Below are 22,943 nucleotides of genomic sequence, written 5' to 3'. Positions count from 1 at the left end.
TCGAAAAAATTTTAAGAAGTCTAACGAAAAAATATGGTGATGTTGTTTCTGCTATAGAAGAGGCANCTTCTTTTATGCAAGAAAATGAAAATATTCATACATTTTATTCTAAAGTTATGGAATTAGTTATCTTGATGCATACATATGGTGAACAGATTACTGATCAAACAGTAGTCGAAAAAATTTTAAGAAGTCTAACGAAAAAATATGGTGATGTTGTTTCTGCTATAGAAGAGGCAAAAGATTTATCTAAATTATCTTGTAGCGAACTTCTTGGTTCTCTTTTAGCACATGAAGAATGAAAAGATAAAATTGAAAATTTTTTTGAGCATGCTTTTCAAAGTGAATCGAAAAGCAATGAAAAAGATGGTGCGGATTCTCTTAATTGTCAAGCTTCAGCATACGGTGGCTATGGTAGAGGCCGTGGCCGTGACCAGGGCAGAGGCTGCAGAGGTAGATCGGGTGATTTCAACAACAAAAACGATGAAAGATCAGGTAATCAAAATCAGAGAACCTACGGAGGTAACGATCAATCCCGTAATCGTAAAAATATTCAATGCTATTATTGTAAAAAATTTGGCCATATCGAGCGCTTTTGTCGATTGAAACAACAGAATGCGAATTTTGCTTGTGAAAAGAATGAAAACGATAATGTACTTTTTACATGTCGTTCATTAGAAAAAATTGCTAACAATATTTGGTATGTCGATAGTGGTTGTAGCAGTCACATGACAGGAAAAAAAGAAAACTTTATTAATTTGGACAAATCAGTTAAAGGCCGCGTGACAATGGGCGACGGCTATGTCCATGACGTGCACGGAAGAGGTACAATTGCGGTAAATATTTCTAGAATGCAAAAAATAAATAATGTCTTATATGTTCCAGGATTGAATTCCAATCTTTTTATTGTGGGTCAATTTTTGAAAGAAGGTCATTCGCTTATTTTTGAAGATTCTAAGTGCACAATTTATGAAGATAAAGATAAAAAGAATTTGCTTTTTGAAGTTCCGATGACAGAAAATAAAGTTTTTCCTGTTCATGTTACAATGAAAGTAGTGCTAGATGATGATTGGTTATGGCACTATCAATATGGTCACTTGAGTTTTAAGGGACTTGATCTATTACATAAAAAGAATATGGTTGATAGTTTGCCTTTGGTGCATAATAATGGTTCTGTATGTGAAAGTTGTGTGCTAGGAAAGCATCACAGGGACTCTTTTCCGAGAAAGAGCAATTGGAGAGCCAAAGAACTATTAGAATTGATACATGCAGATGTATGCGGACCGATGCAGACACCGTCGCTCTGCAACAATTACTACTTTGTAGTTTTCATAGATGATTATAGCCGGATGACTTGGGTTTAGTTTATCAAAAATAAATCCAAGCCTTTTGATGTTTTTCAGAAATTTAAAAATTTGGTTGAGAACGAATCTAGTTATTATATAGGACCCTCCGTACAGATCGAGGGAGGGAATTTATTTCTAACAAGTTTGAAAATTTTTGTAAGGCTAATGGTATCCATAGGCAGTTGACAACCAGTTACACGCCTCACCAGAACGGTGTTGCAGAGCGCAAAAATCGAAGTTTAGTCGAGATGGCAAAAAGCATGTTAAAAGCGAAAAATCTCCCGAACAAATTTTGGGCAGAAACAGTATCTACTGCAGCATACATTCTCAATAGAAGTCCAACTTTAGCGCTGGAGAATATTACACCTTATGAAGTATGGACGGGGTGGAAACCGAAGGTAAAACACTTTAAAATTTTTGGATCAGTTTCTTTTGTTCATACCCCATCACAAAATAAGCAAAAATTGGATGATAATAGTCAGAAGTGTATTTTTGTTGGATATAGCGAAAGAAGTAAAGCTTATCGATTTTATAATCCTGCTACTAACTCTTTAATTATAAGTCGTGATGCTATTTTTGATGAACAAAAAGCTTGGGATTGGAGCGCAAAAGTGCAAGATAATCCACTTCTGATATTCGAAAATGAAACTGCAACTGAAAATAGAAATAATGGCGAAAATACGACAAGCACAGAAACAACACCACAAGCTTCACCGCGAATTTCACCAGAAACTTCTCCAGAGACGACGCCAAGAAAAGTAAGATCACTTAGTGAAATATACGAACAGTGCATGTATTCACAATGTGGAGAATTACAAAACTTCGAGGAGGCGGCAAAATCTAATGATTGGTGTAAGGCGGTGAATAAAGAAAATGCGGCGTTAAAGAAAAATAATATCTACGAGTTTGTTGAATCGCCTATCGATAAAGAAATTATTGGATTTAAGTGGATATATAAGGCGAAAAGGATATTGAAAGATTTGAAAGGAACAAGAGACCACCGGTTGTGGTATACTAATCCTAACGATTTTTATTTTGGTTGTTTTAATAGTGATTGGACCGATTCAGTTGATGATCGAAAAAGTACGAGAAGGGTTCGAGTTGATACACTGCGCAACCGAGGAGCAGATGTCGGATATTTTCATAAAGTCGCTAACATTGGAGAAATTCATATTTTGCCGAGAGAAGATCGGTGTGAAGAACATTAGCATTATGGGGGAGTGTTAAAGATAATACTAATGAGATTAGGATTAGATTATTTGATGTTATCCATTATTATATTCGGTTATGGTTAAGATATATTCGGTTATTATTTAAATGATGGTTAAGATGAAATCGAATCAGAGTAGGATTCTATGTAATTAGTTATTAATAGATAGGTCGGGATTATTTGGTTAATGAAGCCGGGAGTCGCCATAACTAATTAGCGCTCGCCGAAGGTTGCATATGGTGATGAATTATTTTCTTCAATAAAGTTATTTTGTTTTGCTTCCATGACAACGTATCAGATTCTTTGATTTGTCTTCTTCCTTTCTTGTCTTTTCTATTTTACTTTTTGTGGAGATCTCTATATATCATAACAAGTATATAGCACGTATTTGTTGGTGGCCCACCGCCGTAACAGTGATCAAGCCACATGGGATGGCTAAACTCAAATGTTTTATGGCTTGGTGGCAGCAAGAGTGTCATGGTTGGTTCTGAAGCCAAATTACGGCATTTTGAAAACTTGTTACAGCCAAGTTTGGAACCATGCATGGATCCCGCTATGTATGGCATGCGGCTATCCCGACACCTAAAGTGATGCATTTCTAGACAATGGATGAGATGCCATGGCAATTAATGCTCATGCAAAAAGCAATGCTTCATCGCCAAGCTTACGTACGTTGGGTTATTATATATAGCAGGCCAAACGGCAAATTAATTGGAAAATAGTCGGCACTTTGTAGCATTAATTGACGCATAATAATATTTTTCTGTTTACTTCTAGTCATTATAGCATCATTATATATATTTACAGCGTAGTTTCAGTTATATACTTACTTTATTATCATCTTTTTTAGTAGAATATTTCGCCCATCTTGGCTCGCTGTATTCACTGAAAAACCTATAAAATTAAGTTTTTCACATCCCTTTTTCAGGTGCATTGAACAGTGAGGAGCCAGGTGGAGAGCGAGGACACTGATCATAGATATCTCGCACTAGAATAGTTGAACTTTTTTGTATTTTGGACAACAATTGGAATTGGAATATTTTCGGAAAAGAAAACGTTTTGTCGGATTCATATTGATAGATTTGGTTGTATTCGCACGTCGTTGTAAAAGTCAATTGTTGGATTGTTTAAAGTTTTTTAAAAATTTTAAATTTTTGTGTGCTTAATTATACTAGACAAAGTACTAGCTTAATTCCTATTGACACCATGCAGTACTTCAGAGGTTAATTCCTACCCTGGTGTTTGTGGCAGATATGCTCGTGTCTCCAGTGTGAGCTTCCATTTGTGGTTTGGGACGTGCGTGACAAAATATCTGGCACTTTTATGTTCTCTTTTATCAATTAAGGTTTGATATATATTTTTTTATTTTTTTTTCTATATTTATTATTTTGTTGTTTGAAACTATATTATCTATTCAAGTTTTATTGTTTGATTAATATGTTATTGCTGGTCTTATATTTTAACATTAGATTTTTAAATATTTATATTATTAAAAAAATTTAAAAGATTAATCTCCATTTAGAATTTTTCATGATAACAACGTTCAACGCGTCTGGTTGAACGTTGTTTTAAACCCAGCTGTTTTTTTGTTTGAACATGTTTTAGTAACACGTCTTCATCTCCACTATGTTCAGAAAAATGGCTTTTTTTCAATTTAGCCCCCGGACAAATTTTTATTTTAAAAATAGCCCTGTTAAAATTTAATTTGCAAAAATAGCCCTATCCCTGCCACGCAAGCGCCACGTCAGCGCCATGCTGACGAGGAATTCTACACTGTCACACTTGCACCACGTCATCAATAATAAGCCCATCACATTTCTTTTTTTCAAACAAAAGTACAATAAACATACTTTTTTACAATCATGATGGGACATATATTCTTAAAAGGTTAATTTGATTGGTTTGTTACGCCACGTCACTAATATACCCGTTGCATTCTAGAATTTTTCCATGCTGACAGGGTTGGGACCAGTGTGTTAAGTTGAACACGGTGAACCATTCACCGTGTTCTTATATTTCTTTTCTTCTCTTTTAGGGATGTCAACGGGTCGGGTTTGGGTCGGGTTTGGATCGGGTTTTTAAAAATCCGAAATCGAATTTGAAAATCAAATTAAAACCCGAACATGAATCCGAGCCCGGCGGATTTTAAAAATCCATACCTATATCCATATGTTAAAGTTATATGGGTATGGATTTTTAAAACTCGCCGGGTTTGGATTCAGGTTCGAGTTTTAATTTGATTTTCGGATTCGGATTCGGATTTTTAAAACCCAATCCAAACCCAACCCGTTAACATCCCTAAAAGGGAAGAAAAGGAATATAAATACACCATGTGAAACACGGTGAATCATTCACCGTGTTTGAATACGGTGAATTGTTCATCGTGTTCAACTTAACACACTGGCCCCAGTCCTGCCCGCGTGGCGCTAACGTGGCGCGTGCGTGGCAGGGTCAAGACCATGTTTGCAAATTAAATTTTGACAGAGCAATTTTGAAAATAAAATTTTTTCAGGGGGCCATTTGCAAAAAAAGCCCTCAGAAAAATAATATTTCACTTTCAATTCTCCGGATCTAAACCAAGCTAAAAAAAAATTACTGCAACCGGACAGTATCAAAACAAAAAAAATTAAAATTTAAATATAAATTCATAAATTTGAATTTAAAAATTTTTTATCGAATTTGAATTTACAAATAAAATTTAGAATGTGAAATTAAATCCATGTTTAATTCAAATTTAAGTTGAAATTTAATTATAAAATAAATTCAAAAATTAAAGTTAACGAAACATAACTTTTTGACACACCCTTCATGTCACGTCCCGAGACCGCCAATTTGGTCGGGTCGGGCCAGCACACAGACGCCAAACGAACAGAACCTCCTCTGTTCGCCTAAGGCTTAGCAACAACAATTAAACATGTATAATGAAATGCCCAGAAAAATTTTCAGTATACATGGCTTACACGAAGGTAAGCAACACCAGCCAATGAAAGTAACTAACTAAACCATTCATATATTATATCTTGATTACTTTAAATCAAATACAAAGTTTATCATTTGTTATACACATTCTTTAACATTTACATTGCCATCTCTCAAATGAATAATTTACATTTTCTTTCATCAACTATAAACCGATGAGCTGTACAAGGTATAACTATACTCAATGGATGTCGCTATCTATTGCGAGGTGTCCCTGTCACGACCCTCGATCACCCCACACGAACTAGAACCTGCATGGTTAGTGGGGTGAGAACTACTGAAAGTTCCCAGTGGATTCGGCTACCGACCTCGCCGACTCACCCACTAGGTTTCTTCAGGCATATGTAGGCAAAGAAAAGAACAGATAGTAACCAACTATATCATGTAATTACTATAATGTCTGTACAAAACTGAAAAGAACGATATATACACATGAAATTTATGCACGCATGCTACTAATAACATTACTCAATCAATCTGGTTAACCATTTGGTTAACTATAACTCACCAACTCAATCCCTTTTTGTCGGGCCCTAAGCTGCCTCCCGACGGGACCGTCTACTGGGAAGGCTTATACGATCAACCCAATTGATGACACACTCTGGAGCTCATCGCCCAAGGAGGAGCTACCTTACCTCGAGCATTAGACTATTGTGAGTATAATCCAATCCTCACTTAGAGGATTCACTGACAATGCCACACTTAACTAACTCTTTATGCTAGATTTACATGTCCAACTCTAGATGCTAATCAGTTCATCTAGTTCTAATACCACACATTATACAAGCTCATTGACTTTGTTTAACATTCACAACACTGGATGCCACTCATGCAATCTATTCACAATGTCATTTTGTCAACTATTTTATAGTCCAACACAAGTTCATACATCTATAGGGTTCTATGTTTACTATTCACTATTCACATGTAATTGTGCTTCCAAGCGTGCAATTAGATTATATGTCATAATTAATCACACATCCAGCTCGACCCTATAATGCATGAATACTACTAAACATATACAATTCATGTATGCTCAAGAAAAGTGACATAAACATAATAGGTCATTCGATGACTTCGGAAAGTACCACCCACCGCATAGGGATGCCGAAAAACTAGAACCAACGTCCCGGAATGTACAAGCAACTAGCTCTCGCGGCTCGATGCAAATAAGGCTAGAACGAAGTGTTTCTTAATTAGCGCATCGTAGGTCCGTCAGAATATCAATTTGAGTTTTCGAGCACGTCCAACCTTCCTTCATTAAGGAATAAAAGAGATTAAACTTAAGCCCTACTTACATCTTTTCAAACTTTGCATTTAACCCCAAGTTGCATATATATATATATAGTGTCAATATACATTTACATATAATCTTCTATTAAGTCCCATATGGCAGTTCAGGGTTTTGGAAGTTAGAACAACTCATAATTAACCCCCTTTAGGTAGTAAACATCAATCTTTAAGGTTACAATCCCTGCCACAAGTTCTATTTCAATTTAGACGATAGCTCATTTATACTCTATATAACATATAGTTTACTAGGAGTTCATCAATGGCCGCATCCATCTAGAAGTTAATTTACTCGTAATCTAACCTCTTTAAACAGGGATTAACATCATTTTAACTCGGAATTTAAAGCTACTTTAATCCCAATTTCTTCTCCACTAATCATTCCTATGTACATACGTACATATATACATAACATAAACTAGTTCTATAGGGTTCACAATGCAGTTTTCTTTTAAGTTCCAACCAGCCCAAGTACCCATAGGACTCCCAATTAGCTATTCTCTGTTACAATTAACTGAACCTCAATCAATACATAATCATAATTACCTCAATTTGTTGCTCAACTAGCTTGCTTTCAGCTCCAACAGCAAATAAACTCCAACGCTGAAAATCTGCTCCACTACTTCCCTCTTTGCAGCCACTACAAGCATAGAACAATTAATTCTATTGCCTATAACTTTTCTAGAGTAACTAATACCCATCGAACCAGGAATTAACTCCACCATACATCAAGTTGCCCTTTCTAACAGATAATTCACAAGCATATACATACATATACTTACATAGATGCTGCCAGCATCAAACTTACTAAGTTTTTCATAGTTTTAGCAGTTCTAACTTCAAAATCTGTAGCTCAATTCTCTTTAGAATGTAGATATACAACTTCTAAACCAGGAAGTAAACATAACTTCCACTGATTCCATCTCTGGTTCCTTCTCTAATCAATAATTCGCATATAGGAGGTTCTCAATGCATTTTTTAGACTCTTACAAGTTAAAGCAACCATAGAACTCCAATTTAACTACTCTCCAAAGTAAATAACTAAACCCTTGATTAAGCTTACCTTAATTAGATGTTCTACCAGGTTGCTCTCAGCCCCAATAGCCAAAAATTCTACTCGGCAGCTCCTCCCAGCATCAACCTCAAAATCTGCCCATTTCTACTTCAACCGAGCTCCAACCAGCCTAGAGAGAGAAAGAGGAGGAAAGAGATGAGAAGAAGGCTGTGGGAGGGGATTTCTGGTACGTGGGCAGCTGTAGGAGACCAGGGTTGAAGAGATAAGAGCAAAAATTTGCAACTTAACCCCTCGAAAGACTGAAACTGCATTGCAGTCCAGCAGTTCACAGTTCAGTCCCTGCAGGTTCACAAATCAGTCCCTGCAGGTTTACAAATTAGTCCCTACACTAAACAGCAGCTGGCAGCAGCAGTTTTCAGCCCCTTTTGCGCGTCTAGTTCACTCCGAGTCCATCCAAACACTTCCAAAACATACTAAACACTATGCCGAAGTTACCAATTAAGCTCGGAAGCAACCTAATTTCATTTTTACATTATCTTGATCAATATGATCAAAATTAGCAATGTAATTGGAAACTCGACATATTATAATTCTGAACATCTCTAAACACCTTCCAAACTTCTGATTAACTATCCCCAAGCCTCCAATTTAACTCGAGAATACCACAATTTACATTATTGCTTCTCTTTGAGCAATTGAATCAAAGTTAACCTCATCATCCGAAAATTCTCATTCAAATTCATTTCGCGCACAATTTGCGCCGAAACACTCAATTAACCCCAGAGTTCATTCCCACAAGTCCAGAAACACTCTGGAATGATGCACATCCAATTCAAACTTCACTTTGATCTTTCAGATGAAAGTTAGCATCGCAACTCAAATTTTCAGTTTATTACACTTCACTTTCAGTGACTTCAAAAATTTTTGAGCCGTCGAAAAAGTGAGATTTAGTTAGAACTCACTTTATCAATCCACTCTTGTAAAGTGATTTTTATATTTATTTTCACAAACCAAATAAATAACTGATAAGACATCATTTTTTAAAAGTGTTACTTTCGGTAATATCACTTTCAACCAACCAAATACGCCCTTCAGTAAACTCATTAAACTGCACTGGAAAATGTACATGATAGTGACAGAAAGTGATCTCTCCGGCCACTGTAATTCCACTAGGCTTACAAACTAGGTTAGCCCACTAAGCTGAATCTTTTTGTGTGCTATTATCTTTCTCTAACGAACTCCCTAGACTCTTGCATCAGAACTCTCAGCGAATCTCTAACAAGGTCGAGCCCTAATTTCGCTCAAAAAAAGAAGAGCGAAAAACCCTTTTATTCAGTCTCCGAATCATCGTTGTCGCTATCTAAATACATCTCAACAGGCTTTCTGCTAGTAGCCTCAACGTCGTCGTCTTGTCTTCTTTTCTCGTCCACCTTTGCCCTCTCTGTGGCTCGATTGATTGCATTTTCGAGCCGCGAGCTAACAACCTCCCACGAGACGAGCTTGTCCAAAAAGGTGGACACATAATCAGCCCTTCGATTCTGCACACATCCAATGAGTCTCAGGGAAGATGGTGTGGGAATATATATATATGCATATTACACAAAATTATCTTATTTTGAGAAGCTGACCTCATAGTCCAGGTAGTAAGCATGCTGCAGAGACAAATTATTTCGCGGCAATCATTGGTTGAATAAAGCAAATTGGTTAGATAAGGAAATGAGTCTTTTAATGAAAGGGAAAGAAAAGAGGATCTGGTTTACATACCTCCCAAACATCAATGGCAAGGAGTGGCTGCATAAAGACAACAGTCGCAATGAGATCCAATACAAAAACCAGTAACTTACTAGTGTTATGATTAAACTGACATGCGTAGTTCGAAACTTTCTGATCACAATAAAGTAAAGCCGGCTACTGCTAGATTTTAACTCGTAAGGTTTCACTAACTTATTGGCTGCTCAAAATATGCATTTCGCACTTATTATTGAAGGCCGACATAGTGCTGTTTAATAGTACATGTTTTTAATGTAGCAAATTTTATAAGACATTTCAAATATTGCTCCAAAATTACAAAGTTTGCTTTTAGAAAAATAACCAAAGATCATGAGAAAACTTTTAATTTCCAGAGTACTTTCATAAAATGAAGATGGCATAATGAAAGTTAGAGTTAAGTCGAAAGTGTGAGGCTCGACTCTAATGAGATCCACAAAACGGGTGATACCGTAAGCCACAGTGTGTATTTGACCTCACAAGAGTCGAATGTGCAAGATTTTGCACATGCTAGATATATCCACAGCCTGACGGTCTGCACAGTACTGTTTACAGCAGGATGCCGTGGAATATTTCAAGCAAACATGTTTTACTCGTCGCATCATTGATCACCATAGACTCGGAGAGAATATTCTTATTGCAAGTTGAAAGACCCAATTTGAGGGGGCAAAACAAAAAAAGAGCAAATAAGGAGCGAAACTTGTGCTAATTGAGATCTCCACCATCCGAAATTACTCCGTCAGTTTAGGAGTGGGCTAGTCCAACCGTCATAACCAACTTAGGCCCTTTCTCATCCTTAATTCCCGCCTTTTTATTTTTTAGGTGTGATTCCAAGCTTGTATCAACCTTGAGCTCGAAAGTATCTAGCTCAATTAGACCCTCTGCCTGGAAAAATAAGAAACTCATGCTGGGTACCTTTCACACTGTATTAAGATTTTAGACTGTCTGTGGAACACTTAGAAAGGAAGAGCCATGGGATTCTAGTTTCCTAAAATAATCTATGATAATTTCTAAGCATGTTTTTCTCATCTTTGACCTGTTAAGGCGATCAATTATTACAGAAGGATCATATTTACAACTTTATGAAAAAGCACCTTTCATGACATATAGTGAATAAGATATTAGATCGGTATATTAGGCTATAAAATTTGCATTTAGAGAAGTATATGTATCATGCCAAGCAAAATTAACTTCAAAATGCAGCAGATAGCACAACAGAAGCAGGAAAATAAAATAAACAAACAGCTGTGTTTCGTAAACTTACCGAATAATCCCAAAGCAGTGGATTCACAGCATTAGGAGTTTTAGCTACCACGAGCTTATTATCCTTTTCTGAGGGACAAGGATTAACAGCATTTCCTACCTCGAGTCTGTTCGCCTTATCTAAAGAAGCAGAAAACGAGTTAGGAAAAGGCACTAAAAATTTGGAGTTTGCGAACATTGATGGGTTTCTCGATTCCGAGAAAGTTGGCATTTACTCACACGCAAGCCAAGCCCATCCAGAACCAAACTGGGTCAATGCTGCGTGCTTCAACTCCTTTATCATCCTTTCGTACGATCCGAAGTCCCTCTCGATCAACTCCATGAGTCTCCCGGAGGGCTCCCCTCCACCACCAGGTTTCATCGACTGCCAGAAGAAGTCATGGTTCCAAATCTGCAAAGACAACAGAACAGAAACATCCGCCGTTAGAATAACAAGGCGACCAAGGGATCACGAAATCCAATCAGGGTTTCAATTAACTGCTTAAGCACTTCAAAGCTGCACAAAAAGCAAAAGTAGGTTTCCCACGGGGAAATATGTCGAACACAACAACACAGCACGCCTAAGTACGGAAGCTTGGTGTGCTTATACTTTACGAGAGCAACCGAAAAAGGACTTGTACCCAAGGATTTAAGTGGCGTGACATGGGGTCGTGTCGAAAACTTGTCGGCACGGTACGGCACGGTGTGCGCCAGGCCATGCCAATGCATGCCGGTCACAAAAAATACATGTGTGCCTAATACTAATGACATGAAATTTTTTTTTTTTGCAATAAAATATTCTAATTACTTATTATGTATTTTTATCAAATTTTAAAAACTTTATTGTGAAAATTACTTACTAATTTTTTTAAAAAAATGAGAGTTCTGATCTGCATCATCGGCACGGAGGCTCTATTGTGCCGATATTTTGGTGGCAGATATGATATAATAGATACAGCCCGTGCCGATGGGCACTTAAATCCTTTCTTGTACCTGCGCGGCATGGACGAAGGGAGGGTGAGGGTCGCCCTTGTTGTAGGCAGCGACCACCATGTCCTCCAACTCCATCCCCTCCAGCTGGGTCCCCGCAATCGCTGCATTGAGGCAGTCCACGTGGCTCCTCTGATGCCGTCCCCAGTGATGCTCCACTGCCTCCCGGCTCAAATGCGGCTCCAGCGCGTCCTGAGTACAAAAAGTCCCAAGCATCAGAGGTACAATGGCGACGCCCTACGCAGACGACAGGACGGGTCGACTCAGAATTACGCGACCACACCAGCGGATAAGGAGGTGGCTTCAGCTCAAGAAGGGCGGCAGCAACGGGCGCTCGCCGCCGCACATTGTTACGTCCGCGGCTCTGCCTGGAAGGAAGAGAAGTAGGACATAGGGATGGGAAGCCGAGCATCGCACGAGTCGGAGTTTTTCGAGAGCTCGCAACTGATGCCCTTTCTGCTGAGGGGAGGTCAATTGTTTTTTTTTTTTTTAAAGAAAAAGAAAGAGAGAGCACAAAACTCTTCAGCAGCATCGGTTAATATAAATTTGGAAGAAACTCTACTATAGAGAATTAAAACCTAAAGTTGGATTAACCCCAGTGTTAATATGGGCCATAAAATAGTAAGAGAAGCACCCTCTCTGAAAATTCACCAAAAATCATAAAAATGCGGCAAAATCACGGGAAAAGTCGGGACCTGAGCGGAGGGATTCGCGGCGGCGGGGGATCGAAGCGGCGACTGCAGCGGCGGATCGGCGGAGGGGGATGGATTCGTGGCCGCCGGGCGGCGGAGGGCGAAGCCGAGAGAGCGTCGCCTCCGCGCCGCCCAGTCCAAGCAGCGGCGCGCCGACGCTCGCCGCCGCCATTTTCCCGCCTCTCGTACGTGTTTCCCGTGGATAATAATCTCTTCTGGGTTTAAATATTTTTTTTTTCTTTTTTAGTGAAAATGTACGGAGAACGCTCGGCTCAACTGTAGGCGATTCTGGGATAGTGTCAGCCTTTGTTTTTCTTAATTTTGTTTTGATTTGTTTCGGCTGTTTTTCTTAATTTTGTTTTGATTTGTTTTGGCCTTTACTGTGGGCAGTTTACTTTTGAGTTTAAAAAATTTTAATTTGGTTTTGGATTGAAAAATTAGAAAATCTCACCTATATTATGAAGTCGCGCTTACCAGGGAGTTACCCATCCTAAAATTACTATAGCCCTAAATTCATTCAACTCTCTTAATTTCCTGGGCGCTATCCTTTAACCGACTGCCTTAGTAGACCTTGTGGAAACCCATGCTCCACCCATAATGATATTCAGCCAGAAAGCCTCGTTTTTGTGCATTGTTTGATCATGACTCAGCCGAAATTCACATCACACTTTTCTGCTAGTGATGACTCTGATGCCCTAAGCTCGCTCAACCCTTTTAACCTCTTGGACCTAGCTACATTCCCTCTAAATGTCTTGCTAGTCTTAACTGACTTTTGAATGACCCTAGCTCAGCATTTTTTAGTTGGCTGGCGATTGGCTCTAATTAAAATCTCACACTTCAAAAAAATATTTTTTTTTCATTTAGACTTAGCTAGATGCTCTACTAGTTTTAACCAAAATCAATTCTTCAAACCAAAATTGATTATCACTTCTCCAACAGTTAGGCTAAACAAGTCCTTAGTTGCAATTGTGGCAACCTTTTTTCTTTCACAGCCACAATGTCAGGACTTAGCGATTTTGTCATGCCCCGGCCCAGCGGAAGCCCACCCGATGCGTGCACAGACCCGCCGTGTACACCAAACAACGCCGATGCACACAAAGCGTCTACTAAACAATAATGAATAAGATAAAGGGTGAGAACTATTAAATAATAGTTTCCAGTGGGTAAGTCACCGAGAGTGGCGAAATACACCACTAGGTCAACTGAGGCATGCTATAAAAAGGTAAGTAAACAATATATATAAAAAGCAAGTAAATTAAACATGTTTAATCATAGTCATGCCTCCACTACAAGTTTAACTATCATGAATATGATGTTCTAATTTCGTTTGATCAACTATATGCCAATGTCAATTTACATGCATGTTCAATATATCTATTATGCTACAAAGAGTAAAGTATGCTTTTCTTTACAATTCTAGCCATGCATTATACTAATCCATATAATTGTAGGTTTACTACCACTAAAGTTGTCAATGCCATAATGTCCCACAAAATGTCCAAGTATTATGAATTCATCAAGTAGTAATATAAGGTAGCAAACCACAAGTATGAACATCTACTATGTATGCATCAACTATGGTGATGTACAATGTTAAGTTAAGTCTCAATACCCAATTTATAAGGAACGTACACGTGGTAACGTCCCGGCTCGTGCCGTGCCTTAGTGGCCCCGTGGGGGTCATCATTTTCCTGCAAGAAAAGAGACTCTGCCCACAGCATCCCACTTCGGCGCCCAATCCCGCACGGGCGATCTATCGTCGCAAGGCTAAACTCTGGAGTGCCGACTTGTGGGAAGCGACCCTCACAAGCATGTGCGAATGAGCACAGGGCCAAATAAGCGTGATCATAGCATAAGGTCCACAAGTTGGGATACTCAATCATCATGTCTAAAACATAAAATTTTCACTCATCGACTCGACGGTCGGGTACTAGATTATTCATGTCATGTCTTGTTTAACAACTACTTGGGTGGTATGTCTCTACCAACACATATAATGCCTAAAGCATGTATAGTTCATATGTCTTTATCCTACCTAGGATAGTTCACTATTTTATACAAGACTCCAAAGAGATTCATGATATGCAATTTTAATAAGTATCAAGAGAAACATTTACTAATGCCATATGCAAGAGAATTATGAAATGTCCACAAGTACCACAATGCATGTTATGCACATGTCTTCTACTAAAATCTCCACTACATGGAGTAGAAGTATTATCGTGCAAGCAACTAAATTCCACTAGTATTACATGCTATTATCTCAATTTGGGTTCGCCTCAAAGGCTTTACACTCTCATTTCCTCATGTCTAAAACATGAAATTTAACTATCGATTCCTAGATCGAATGCAATATCACAATGGCCAATACTAGTTAGTCTACTAGGTTAAATGCACCAAGTTACAATGTCACATGTCAAGTTCTAGTTGTTCAACTAAGTAAAATGCACCAAGCTTAGCTTCATGATGACCTTATCATGCATAATGTCACAAATACCTTGTCTACAACAAGTATAATATTATCATGCAAGAAATGCTAAGTTTCATTCACCTTGTCTATAACAAGTGTAATATTGTCATCATGTAATTTAACCACTTATCTAACCCATTTTCTAGGTACCCTCAAGGAGTTATACCAACATTCATACTCTAACATGCTTCCTATGGTTGCATAAGAGAGAAATCATCAATAAGTACCATGTAGTGCCCAATTCGACATGTATGCCTCTACTACATAGAGCATAAATTTTTACTATATATAACATGTACATATTATGTTTTCATAAATTCTAGCATGTCATAATGAGCATGAATAAGCATCTAAATATGTCTTAAAACCATAAGGAAGACATAGGAGGAGTTCACCCATTTCGGTAAGGTCAAACCCACCGGATGATCTTCGAACCCTTTCCTTCCTTCGAACGAAGTTGTCCACCAAGCCACTAGCACCCTAAAAGAATTTCTAAGAGGGTTAGGGGTAATGAACGAACACCCCACAAACTCAACTTTAACCAACCCAAGAATAAGGCAAAACTCACCATTGATCAAGCTACCCTTGTCCAAAGCTTAAATCAACCCAAAGGATCTTCAAATCCAACCTAAAGGAGAGTTCTACACTCATCAATTAGGTTCCAAAAGCCCCAAATCAAGAAACCCCAAAATAAACCCTAGATTTTTCATTCTAGGTTTTCATCACAAAAATCCACATGAAACATGATCTAAAGAGCATATCAAGTTTACTAACCTCTCTTGAAGCTCCAAACCAAGCTAGGAGTGAGTTAGGGTTAGAAATCTTTCCTCAAACAAACTCAATCCTTCACTTCAAGGCTTCTCCAAAGTCCCAAGAGTAATCCCCATGAAGAAGGAACAAAAAGAGGAGATCAAACCTTGAAATCTTCTAGGAAAAAAAGATGAAATCAAGAGAGAAATGATGGAGAAACTCACCTCCTCCTCCTCAGGTTGCAGCACAAAAGAGCCCCTCAAAAGAGTGGGGTGCTATTTAAAGAGATGCTACAATCTCAAAAAGGCCCCTCGAAAACGTGGAGACTGTATTCTGCACTGCGTATCGGTGACATGGGCTGGAGTACCAATACCAGGCAGCAGCACGCGCAAACCCGAGCCTCGGGTAAGCTAGAAAATACACTGCGCACCGGTACTCTCGCGATGCAGTACCGGTACCGGCTCCAGTACCGGTACTTGGGCAATGCAGTACCGGTACTCTGCCTCGCAGAGCTCAACCCGAGAGCAGCCCAAATCCTTTATTTTAAAGGTTTTGGTGCCAAGTTTTCATCCTCGCTCTTAGGGATGCAAGTCTTAGGTCGGAACACAGTCAACGACCCTCCAGAAAACCCAGAAAACTCAGAACACTAATCGAACACTCGAACCTTGCAATTTGCTAATGTTCAGTGTGTTATAGATTTTCTCAAGGATTTTCCTTTGCAATCACTCAAACTCCAAAGCGGATATCTGTTGGAGGTTTTGCCTAAGTCTTCTAGAAGCATTTCTACGGATCTCGAGACTGATGGAGCGGGAACCGAGGAGTCTCTCAGAGTTTCTATGTTTCTAGAAGATATATTTATTAGGACTCTTGGGAGCTTGTAGCTTCCCCTTTTGGCTTGTAGTTTCATGCCACTTGGTATCTTTCTGTTTGCTTTATGGACGACGAGTAGCCTTTAAATAGATGTGACCTCCACCCTCTCAACTCAAAATCCTTATTTGTAGTTCTCCACTTCAAGAGTAATAGAAGAGCTTTCTTCTCTCTCTCTCTCTCTTGTTCTTAGTCTAGGGCGGGTAAGTCCTAACTTAGCAAGTACAGAGGTAGGCTTGCTCACTTCGCGAAGGAAGGCGAGCGCCGCATGGGCTAAACGAGCGATTTAGCTTAAGTCTGTGACAATTGGTATCAGAGCAAGTTCATTGCTGGGAAGCCATGTCAACGTCGGAATGTTGTAGAACCCTTCCAAACTCCAAATGAGGGCTAGGATACTTCTAATCCCACCTAAAAGGAAATTCTACACCCATCAAAGGCCACAAATCAAAAACTCCCAAAATAAACCCTAGTTTTCCCAAAACTAGGGTTTCCTCCCAAAACTCAAGCAAAACTACAATCACAAGTGGTAGAGAGGTTACCAACCTTATCCCAAGCTCCAAACCAAGCTAGAAGATGCTAGGGTTGGAGATCTTTCCTCAAACAAGCTCCAATCTTCTCATCCAAGCTCCATCCAAGGTCCACAAGCTTGCCACCATGAAGATGAAAGAGAAAAAGAATCAACCTCAATTAAAAGAAGTTTGGGAGAGAAATCTAGAAAGAGAAAGGGAGAAAACCCTAGCTTTCTCCTTCTCCAAGCTCAGCACAAAGGGTGTTGTGAGGGAGGTGAGGGTTGTTATATACATGTTGTAACAAAACCCAAAAAGCCCCTCAAAACACCCAAAATAGCAAACTGCACGAACTGCAGTTTTTGCACCGCATACCGGTACCCCGACGATGCCATACCGGTACCAAGCCACCCAACAACTCAAACCCGAGAGCTGCTTCTCTCAGTTAAACAGGTGAGTTCCGGTACTCTTTTCTCTGGTACCGGTACGCAGCACCCCAAAACCTGCAGTTTGGAAGTTTTTGTGCTAAGTACTCCATCTCGCGTTCTCGCAACACGAGCAAAGGGTCGGCACTCCGTCATCGACCTACAAAAACATCCAAAATAGCTCAAAATACTATTCTAACACTAGAACCTCGCAATTTGCTAAAGTTTAGTGTGCTACAGCTAAGGAGGACAGACTATTCTTCTTCCTCGACGGTCTCCAACCATGGGCTAACAAGGAGCTCGTGGCAAGGGACGTCAAGGACGTGAGCTCTGCTATTGCCTTGGCGGAGAAGCTGCCGAAGTATGAGAAGCCAGACTTCACTCATGGCAAACCACCTAAGGCGAGCAAAGCCAAAGGTGGGGGAGAACGCCGCGAGCAGTGGTATCACAAGGGCCAAGAGCGAAAGGGCCCTCTGCAGAAGAATAAGATCTCTTGCTATGTCTGCGGAGATAACCATTGGGCGAGGAATTGCCCAAAGAAAAAGACTGTCAATGACATCCAAGTCGAGGGGGGCTAGAATCAAGCGAAGACAGCTCATCAGCATGATCCAAGGGGAGGCGAGTAGCATCAAGCAACTTAAGAAGGAGCTTCTATTCATGGACGTGACCCCAACTTGAGGGCCACTCGAGCGCTCGTGGACAATGGAATGACCCACAACTTCATTGCTGAGTCGGAGGCCAAGCAACTGGGCCTCACACTCGAGAAAGACATGAGCAAGATCAAGGCTGTCAACTCAGTGGCACAGCCTGTCACGGGGGTAGCCAAATAGGTGATGATCGTTGTATGACCCTGGATGGGTACAGCAAGCTTCATCGCCGTGACCATCGACGACTTCAAAGTCATCCTCGGCATCGACTTCCTCGCTTCGTTGAAGGTGGTCCCGATGCCGCATCTCGGGGCCTTGAGCATTATGGAGGAGGCGACCCCGTGCATGGTCTTGGCGAGCCGCAGTGAGCCAGCAGCAACCCACACTCTCTCCGCTCTACAATTGTGGAATGGGGTGAAGCGCGAAGAAGTTACTTACCTCGAAGCCATCCGTGAGGTGAGCGGAGAGGACCTTGGGGAGGAGGACCCCCAGCGAAGATCGATGCAATCCTGGGGGAGTTCAAGGACGTCATGCCCCAGGAGTTGCCCAAGAAACTTCTACCCAGGCGGGAGGTAGACCATGCGATCAAGCTCGAGCCAGAAGCCAAGCCGCCAGCAAAGGCACCATACCACATGGCCCCGCAAGAGCTCGAGTAGTTGTAACATCAGCTGAAGGACCTCCTCAATGCGGGCTTCATCAGGTCATCGAAAGCACCCTACGGAGCACTAGTCTTGTTCCAAAGGAAGAGCCACGAAAGCTTGCGGCTCTGTATTGACTACAGGGCGCTCAACAAGGTGACGATAAAGAATAAGTATCCTATTCCGCTTGTGGCGGATTTGTTCGACCAACTTGGCAGAGCGAAGTTCTTCACCAAATTGGACCTTCGCTCGGAGTACTACCAGGTCAAGATCGCGAAAGGCGATGAGGAGAAGACGACATGCGTAATGAGGTATGGAGCCTACGAGTTCCTCGTCATGCCGAATGGCATGACGAATGCGCCGGCGACCGTCTGCACCCTGATTAACAAGCAATTCCACCCCTATCTCGATCGCTTCGTGGTAGCGTACCTCAACGACATCGTCGTGTACAGCAACACTCTAGAGAAGCACGTCGAGCACCTGCAGATGGTCTTTCAAGTGCTACGAGAAAACCAACTTTACGTCAAAAGGGAGAAGTGCTTTTTTGCAAAGGAGGAGGTGCACTTCCTTGGCCATTGGATAGGACGAGGACAACTCCACATGGACCAGCAGAAAGTGCGGGCGATCTGCAAGTGGGAGGAGCCCACGATGGTGTCCGAGTTGCAATTCTTCGTTGAACTCGTCAACTACTATTGTCGCTTCATCGCGAGCTACTTCGCTCGAGCAACCCCATTGACAGACTTGCTGAAGAAGACCTAGTCATGAGACTAGACCCCTCGGTGTGCGGAGGCATTCGAGGACTTGAAGTGGGCGGTGATAGAGGACCTAGTGTCGTGTCTTCCCGACTGCAGTCGCCTATTCAAGGTGCATACCGATGCCTTGGACTTCGCTATCGGCGGTGTCCTCGTGCAGAACGGGCACCCCATCGCCTATGAGAGATGCAAGCTCAGAGACACTGAGTGGCGATACACGGTGCAGAAGAAGGAGATGACCGCCATAGTGCACTGCCTTAGGACTTGGCGGCTGTCACTCCCCGCAACCGACCTATTTGGTCGGTTCGGGCACGTCGAACAGACGCCGAACGGACAGCACCTCCGCTGTCCACCCAAGGCTCAACATAAGTACAAATCGAGTAAATATTTTACACATGTGGAAACATACAATATGGCATGCATGAGGGCAAGCAGTAACCAAAGTGAAAGTACTAAACTAAACATTCATACAAATACAATGATTAACTTTTGAATCACATACATGCATATAACTTGGTATTCTTTTACATTATTTTGCATCATTTCTTTCATACATCACATATTCCCCAAAATGAACCTTTTACAATCTTTGCTTTAAACATCTATAATCATCAAATACAAAACATGATATACAAAAGGGTATGCAGCTAAATAAAATAAAACCCACTCGGGTGGTCGATCCCTGTCTGTGGCGCGATACCTTTACCGTGATCGTCGGCCGGCTCACTCAGTCCCGGCTCTGTGAAAATAGTGGGGTAAGAACTACAACAAAGTTCCCAGTGGGTTTGGCGCCGACCTCGCCGACTTTTCCACTAGGTCTAAATCAGGCATAATAGAAAAACAAGTAGATAGTAACCAAACTAAACAAATGCAGCTAATATGCCTGAACAAGATATAATCAATGATTATGCTCAAATAGAATGCTCATGATGTATGCAAGTTCACTTTCCATTACTCAATATCGTGGTTAACCCGTAGGTTTCGCCCTCAAGTCCCTAAATCGGGCCCTTAGCTTCCTCCCGACGGGACCAGGCTCACAAACTCAAATCCCAAATATCGGGCCCTCAGTGTGACGCACTGGACCTTTGCAAATTGCGAGGTTCGAGTGTTTGATTTGTGTGTCGAGCTTTTCCAGACTTTCTGGTAGGTCGTTGACGGTGTTCCGACCTATGGTTCGAGTCCCCGAGAATTGTGGTTTAAAGCTTGTACCAAAATCAAAAAGTTGGATTTCTTGGTCAGCTCTCGGGGTGGCCTTCCAGCAGGCCGTGTACCGTACGGGTTCGCTGCTGTACCGGGTACGGGGAGTTGATGGTGTACCGGTAGTTGTGTCGTACCGGTACACAGAGCATTTCCCCACGCGAACCGAGGCTACGGGTTTGGCATTTCAGTGGGCCTGTACCGGTACACAAACCCGGATGTACCGGTACGCAGGTGCAGATTTTGACTGTTTCGTGAGGGGTGTTTTTTGCAATTGTTTAGCAACGCCTATATACAGTACCACCAGCCGCATGCTGCTCTTTTGAGCCCTAGAACAGGAGAAGATACAGGTGAAACTCTCCCCCTTTGGGTTTCTTCCTTCATTTTGTTGGGTTTCTTGCTAGTTTTGATCTCTTTCTCTTTCTCCTTCTTCTTTTTGTGGTTTTCCACCATTGGAGAAGTGTGAGAATCATTGGTTGGAGCTTGTTCGAGGATAACTTTCCATCCTAGAGGCTTTGGAGCTTGTTTGGAGCTTCTAAGAGTTGGTAGCATTTTCTTTTTCCTCTAGATTCGGATTTTGTTGGTTTTACTAGATCAAACCCTAGATTTTGATTTTATGGGTTAAATTTGGGGATTTTTTGATTTGACTTCCTAGAACCAAATTGATTGGTTTTAAGAACTTTGTTATAGGGTTGGATTTGAAGATCTACATCCCTTTTTTGAGATCGGAGAGAGATTCGTTAGCTATCGGTGAGTTTCTTCCCCGAAACCTAGTAAAGAGCTTAATGTTTGAGCTTAGCTTTGTTCGTCTCGGCTGTATGTATCCATGTTCTTGTACCTCTAGGGTACTAAGGAGACTTAGGAAGGAACACCTCGTCGTTGAGGCACAGAGGGATTTCGTTTCATCGTGGGTTTGCTTCCGTGGAAATGGGCGAAATGGACCCTAATACCCTTTTACTTGTTGCTAAATTAATGTTTTACAAGTTCATTTCTTGATGCAAATAGAATTTTTATGAACTTTTAGAGCACTTAAATGCATTGCTCGTGTATTCATGAAATTTTACTATATAGTAAGAGATATATGAGTAAATGCATGCATCACGGAAACCATGCTTTACTTGTGAAAGTTAAAAATACATCTCTATTCATGGAGATTATGACTCAGGAATACTGTCTTATGGAACATGTTACCAATGTTTTGGACATAGAGAACATGAGTGTCATTAAAGGGCACTTGAACTTGTAAATATGAAACTGAAACATTTGAACATATTGGTAGGCCACATACATATCTGCTATATTCCATGTTGAGAGCAGGTGACGACATAGAGATAGGCCATCGTCGATGACTTAACAATTCCGATGTTTTAGACATGGAGGACTTGGTACTTGAACAGATCATTGGCTTGGCTTGCCATTTAGTGCTCATTCGCAATGCTTGTTGATGGTCGCTCCCTACAAGCCGTGCACTTCCGGAGTAGCCATCCGCGACAGGACATGCTCGCGTTGCGGGTTGGGCGAAGTGGATCGCCGGTGGGGGAGCTGCATCCTAGAGTGGGGATGTTGACTACACGGAGGCCACTTTAGGCACGGTCAGCAGCCAGGACAGCCTTCGGGTGGTCGTGTATAATGATTGGCTTAGGTGACGTCATGAACGTGAATTTAGAAGACTATTTAAAGTGGACTTGGATAGAATAGTAAACGACAGCAATTTTTACTAATCTTTGCATTGAGGCACTTGGAGCTGGTTGATTTCTGACGCTCTATGCAATGTCTTACACAGTCCATGAATTACATGTTCTAGTTTGATTTATTATTAGAAATCATGCTAAGTGGAGACCCTGCAATGTAGTATAGTAGATTACATTATCACTTTACCGTTTATTATAGTACACTTGTTAGTCACCTGACCGTATTTCTGTGTAGCTTTTGGCTTGTGGCGCAGTTCACTGAAGTCAATTTGCCCATGGGAAACTATTTGTTAATTAGTTCTCACGCGTGTTTTTCTGGTTTTCTTTCTGAGCCTTGGCATCCGGCGGAGCACGGGATCGCGGCAGGGATCGCTGAGTAGTAGCGGGAGTGTTCTATTAGGTGGTTTCCTTTGGTATTTTGATGAGAGTGTGGATTGCTATCCATGTTTATAGAGACACCTAAATTGCT

At 40.9% G+C, this 22,943-nt stretch overlaps 1 protein-coding gene across 10 annotated transcripts; it reads right to left on the bottom strand.

Annotated features, from left to right (window-relative positions):
* Nucleotides 5,547-12,819, bottom strand: LOC109728107 (superoxide dismutase [Fe], chloroplastic). Of its 10 annotated transcripts, none has more exons than XM_020258416.1 (11): nucleotides 12,535-12,819; nucleotides 12,123-12,298; nucleotides 11,843-12,031; nucleotides 11,090-11,261; nucleotides 10,872-10,990; nucleotides 9,605-9,631; nucleotides 9,469-9,492; nucleotides 7,889-9,378; nucleotides 7,372-7,465; nucleotides 6,631-6,790; nucleotides 5,547-5,867 (listed from the first exon to the last, which is right to left on the bottom strand). In XM_020258416.1, the coding sequence occupies exons 1-8, from the start codon at nucleotides 12,701-12,703 to the stop codon at nucleotides 9,169-9,171; spliced, it is 1,086 nt and encodes a 361-aa protein (XP_020114005.1). In that variant the 5' UTR covers nucleotides 12,704-12,819; the 3' UTR covers nucleotides 5,547-5,867; nucleotides 6,631-6,790; nucleotides 7,372-7,465; nucleotides 7,889-9,168. The 10 variants fall into 10 exon arrangements, with proteins under 10 accessions (XP_020114005.1, XP_020114004.1, XP_020114006.1 ...); XM_020258415.1 differs by having other exon boundaries at nucleotides 5,547-5,786; XM_020258417.1 differs by having other exon boundaries at nucleotides 5,547-5,786; nucleotides 6,631-6,786.

This window comes from Ananas comosus, linkage group 23 (assembly GCF_001540865.1).
Source record: "Ananas comosus cultivar F153 linkage group 23, ASM154086v1, whole genome shotgun sequence".
Taxonomy (NCBI): Eukaryota; Viridiplantae; Streptophyta; class Magnoliopsida; order Poales; family Bromeliaceae; genus Ananas; species Ananas comosus.
This window is presented reverse-complemented; position numbering and strand designations above follow the sequence as displayed.

Excerpts from the sequence above, each read along its gene's own strand:
- LOC109728107 (XM_020258416.1), bottom strand. The coding sequence starts at position 12,703 with ATGGCGGCGGCGAGCGTCGGCGCGCCGCTGCTTGGACTGGGCGGCGCG. Across the intron at positions 12,032-12,122 it reads AGCCACCTCCTTATCCGCTG|GACGCGCTGGAGCCGCATTT; the intron begins GTGTGGTCGCGT and ends TTTTGTACTCAG. Across the intron at positions 9,632-10,871 it reads CACTGCTTTGGGATTATTCG|CCACTCCTTGCCATTGATGT; the intron begins GTAAGTTTACGA and ends GTCTTTATGCAG.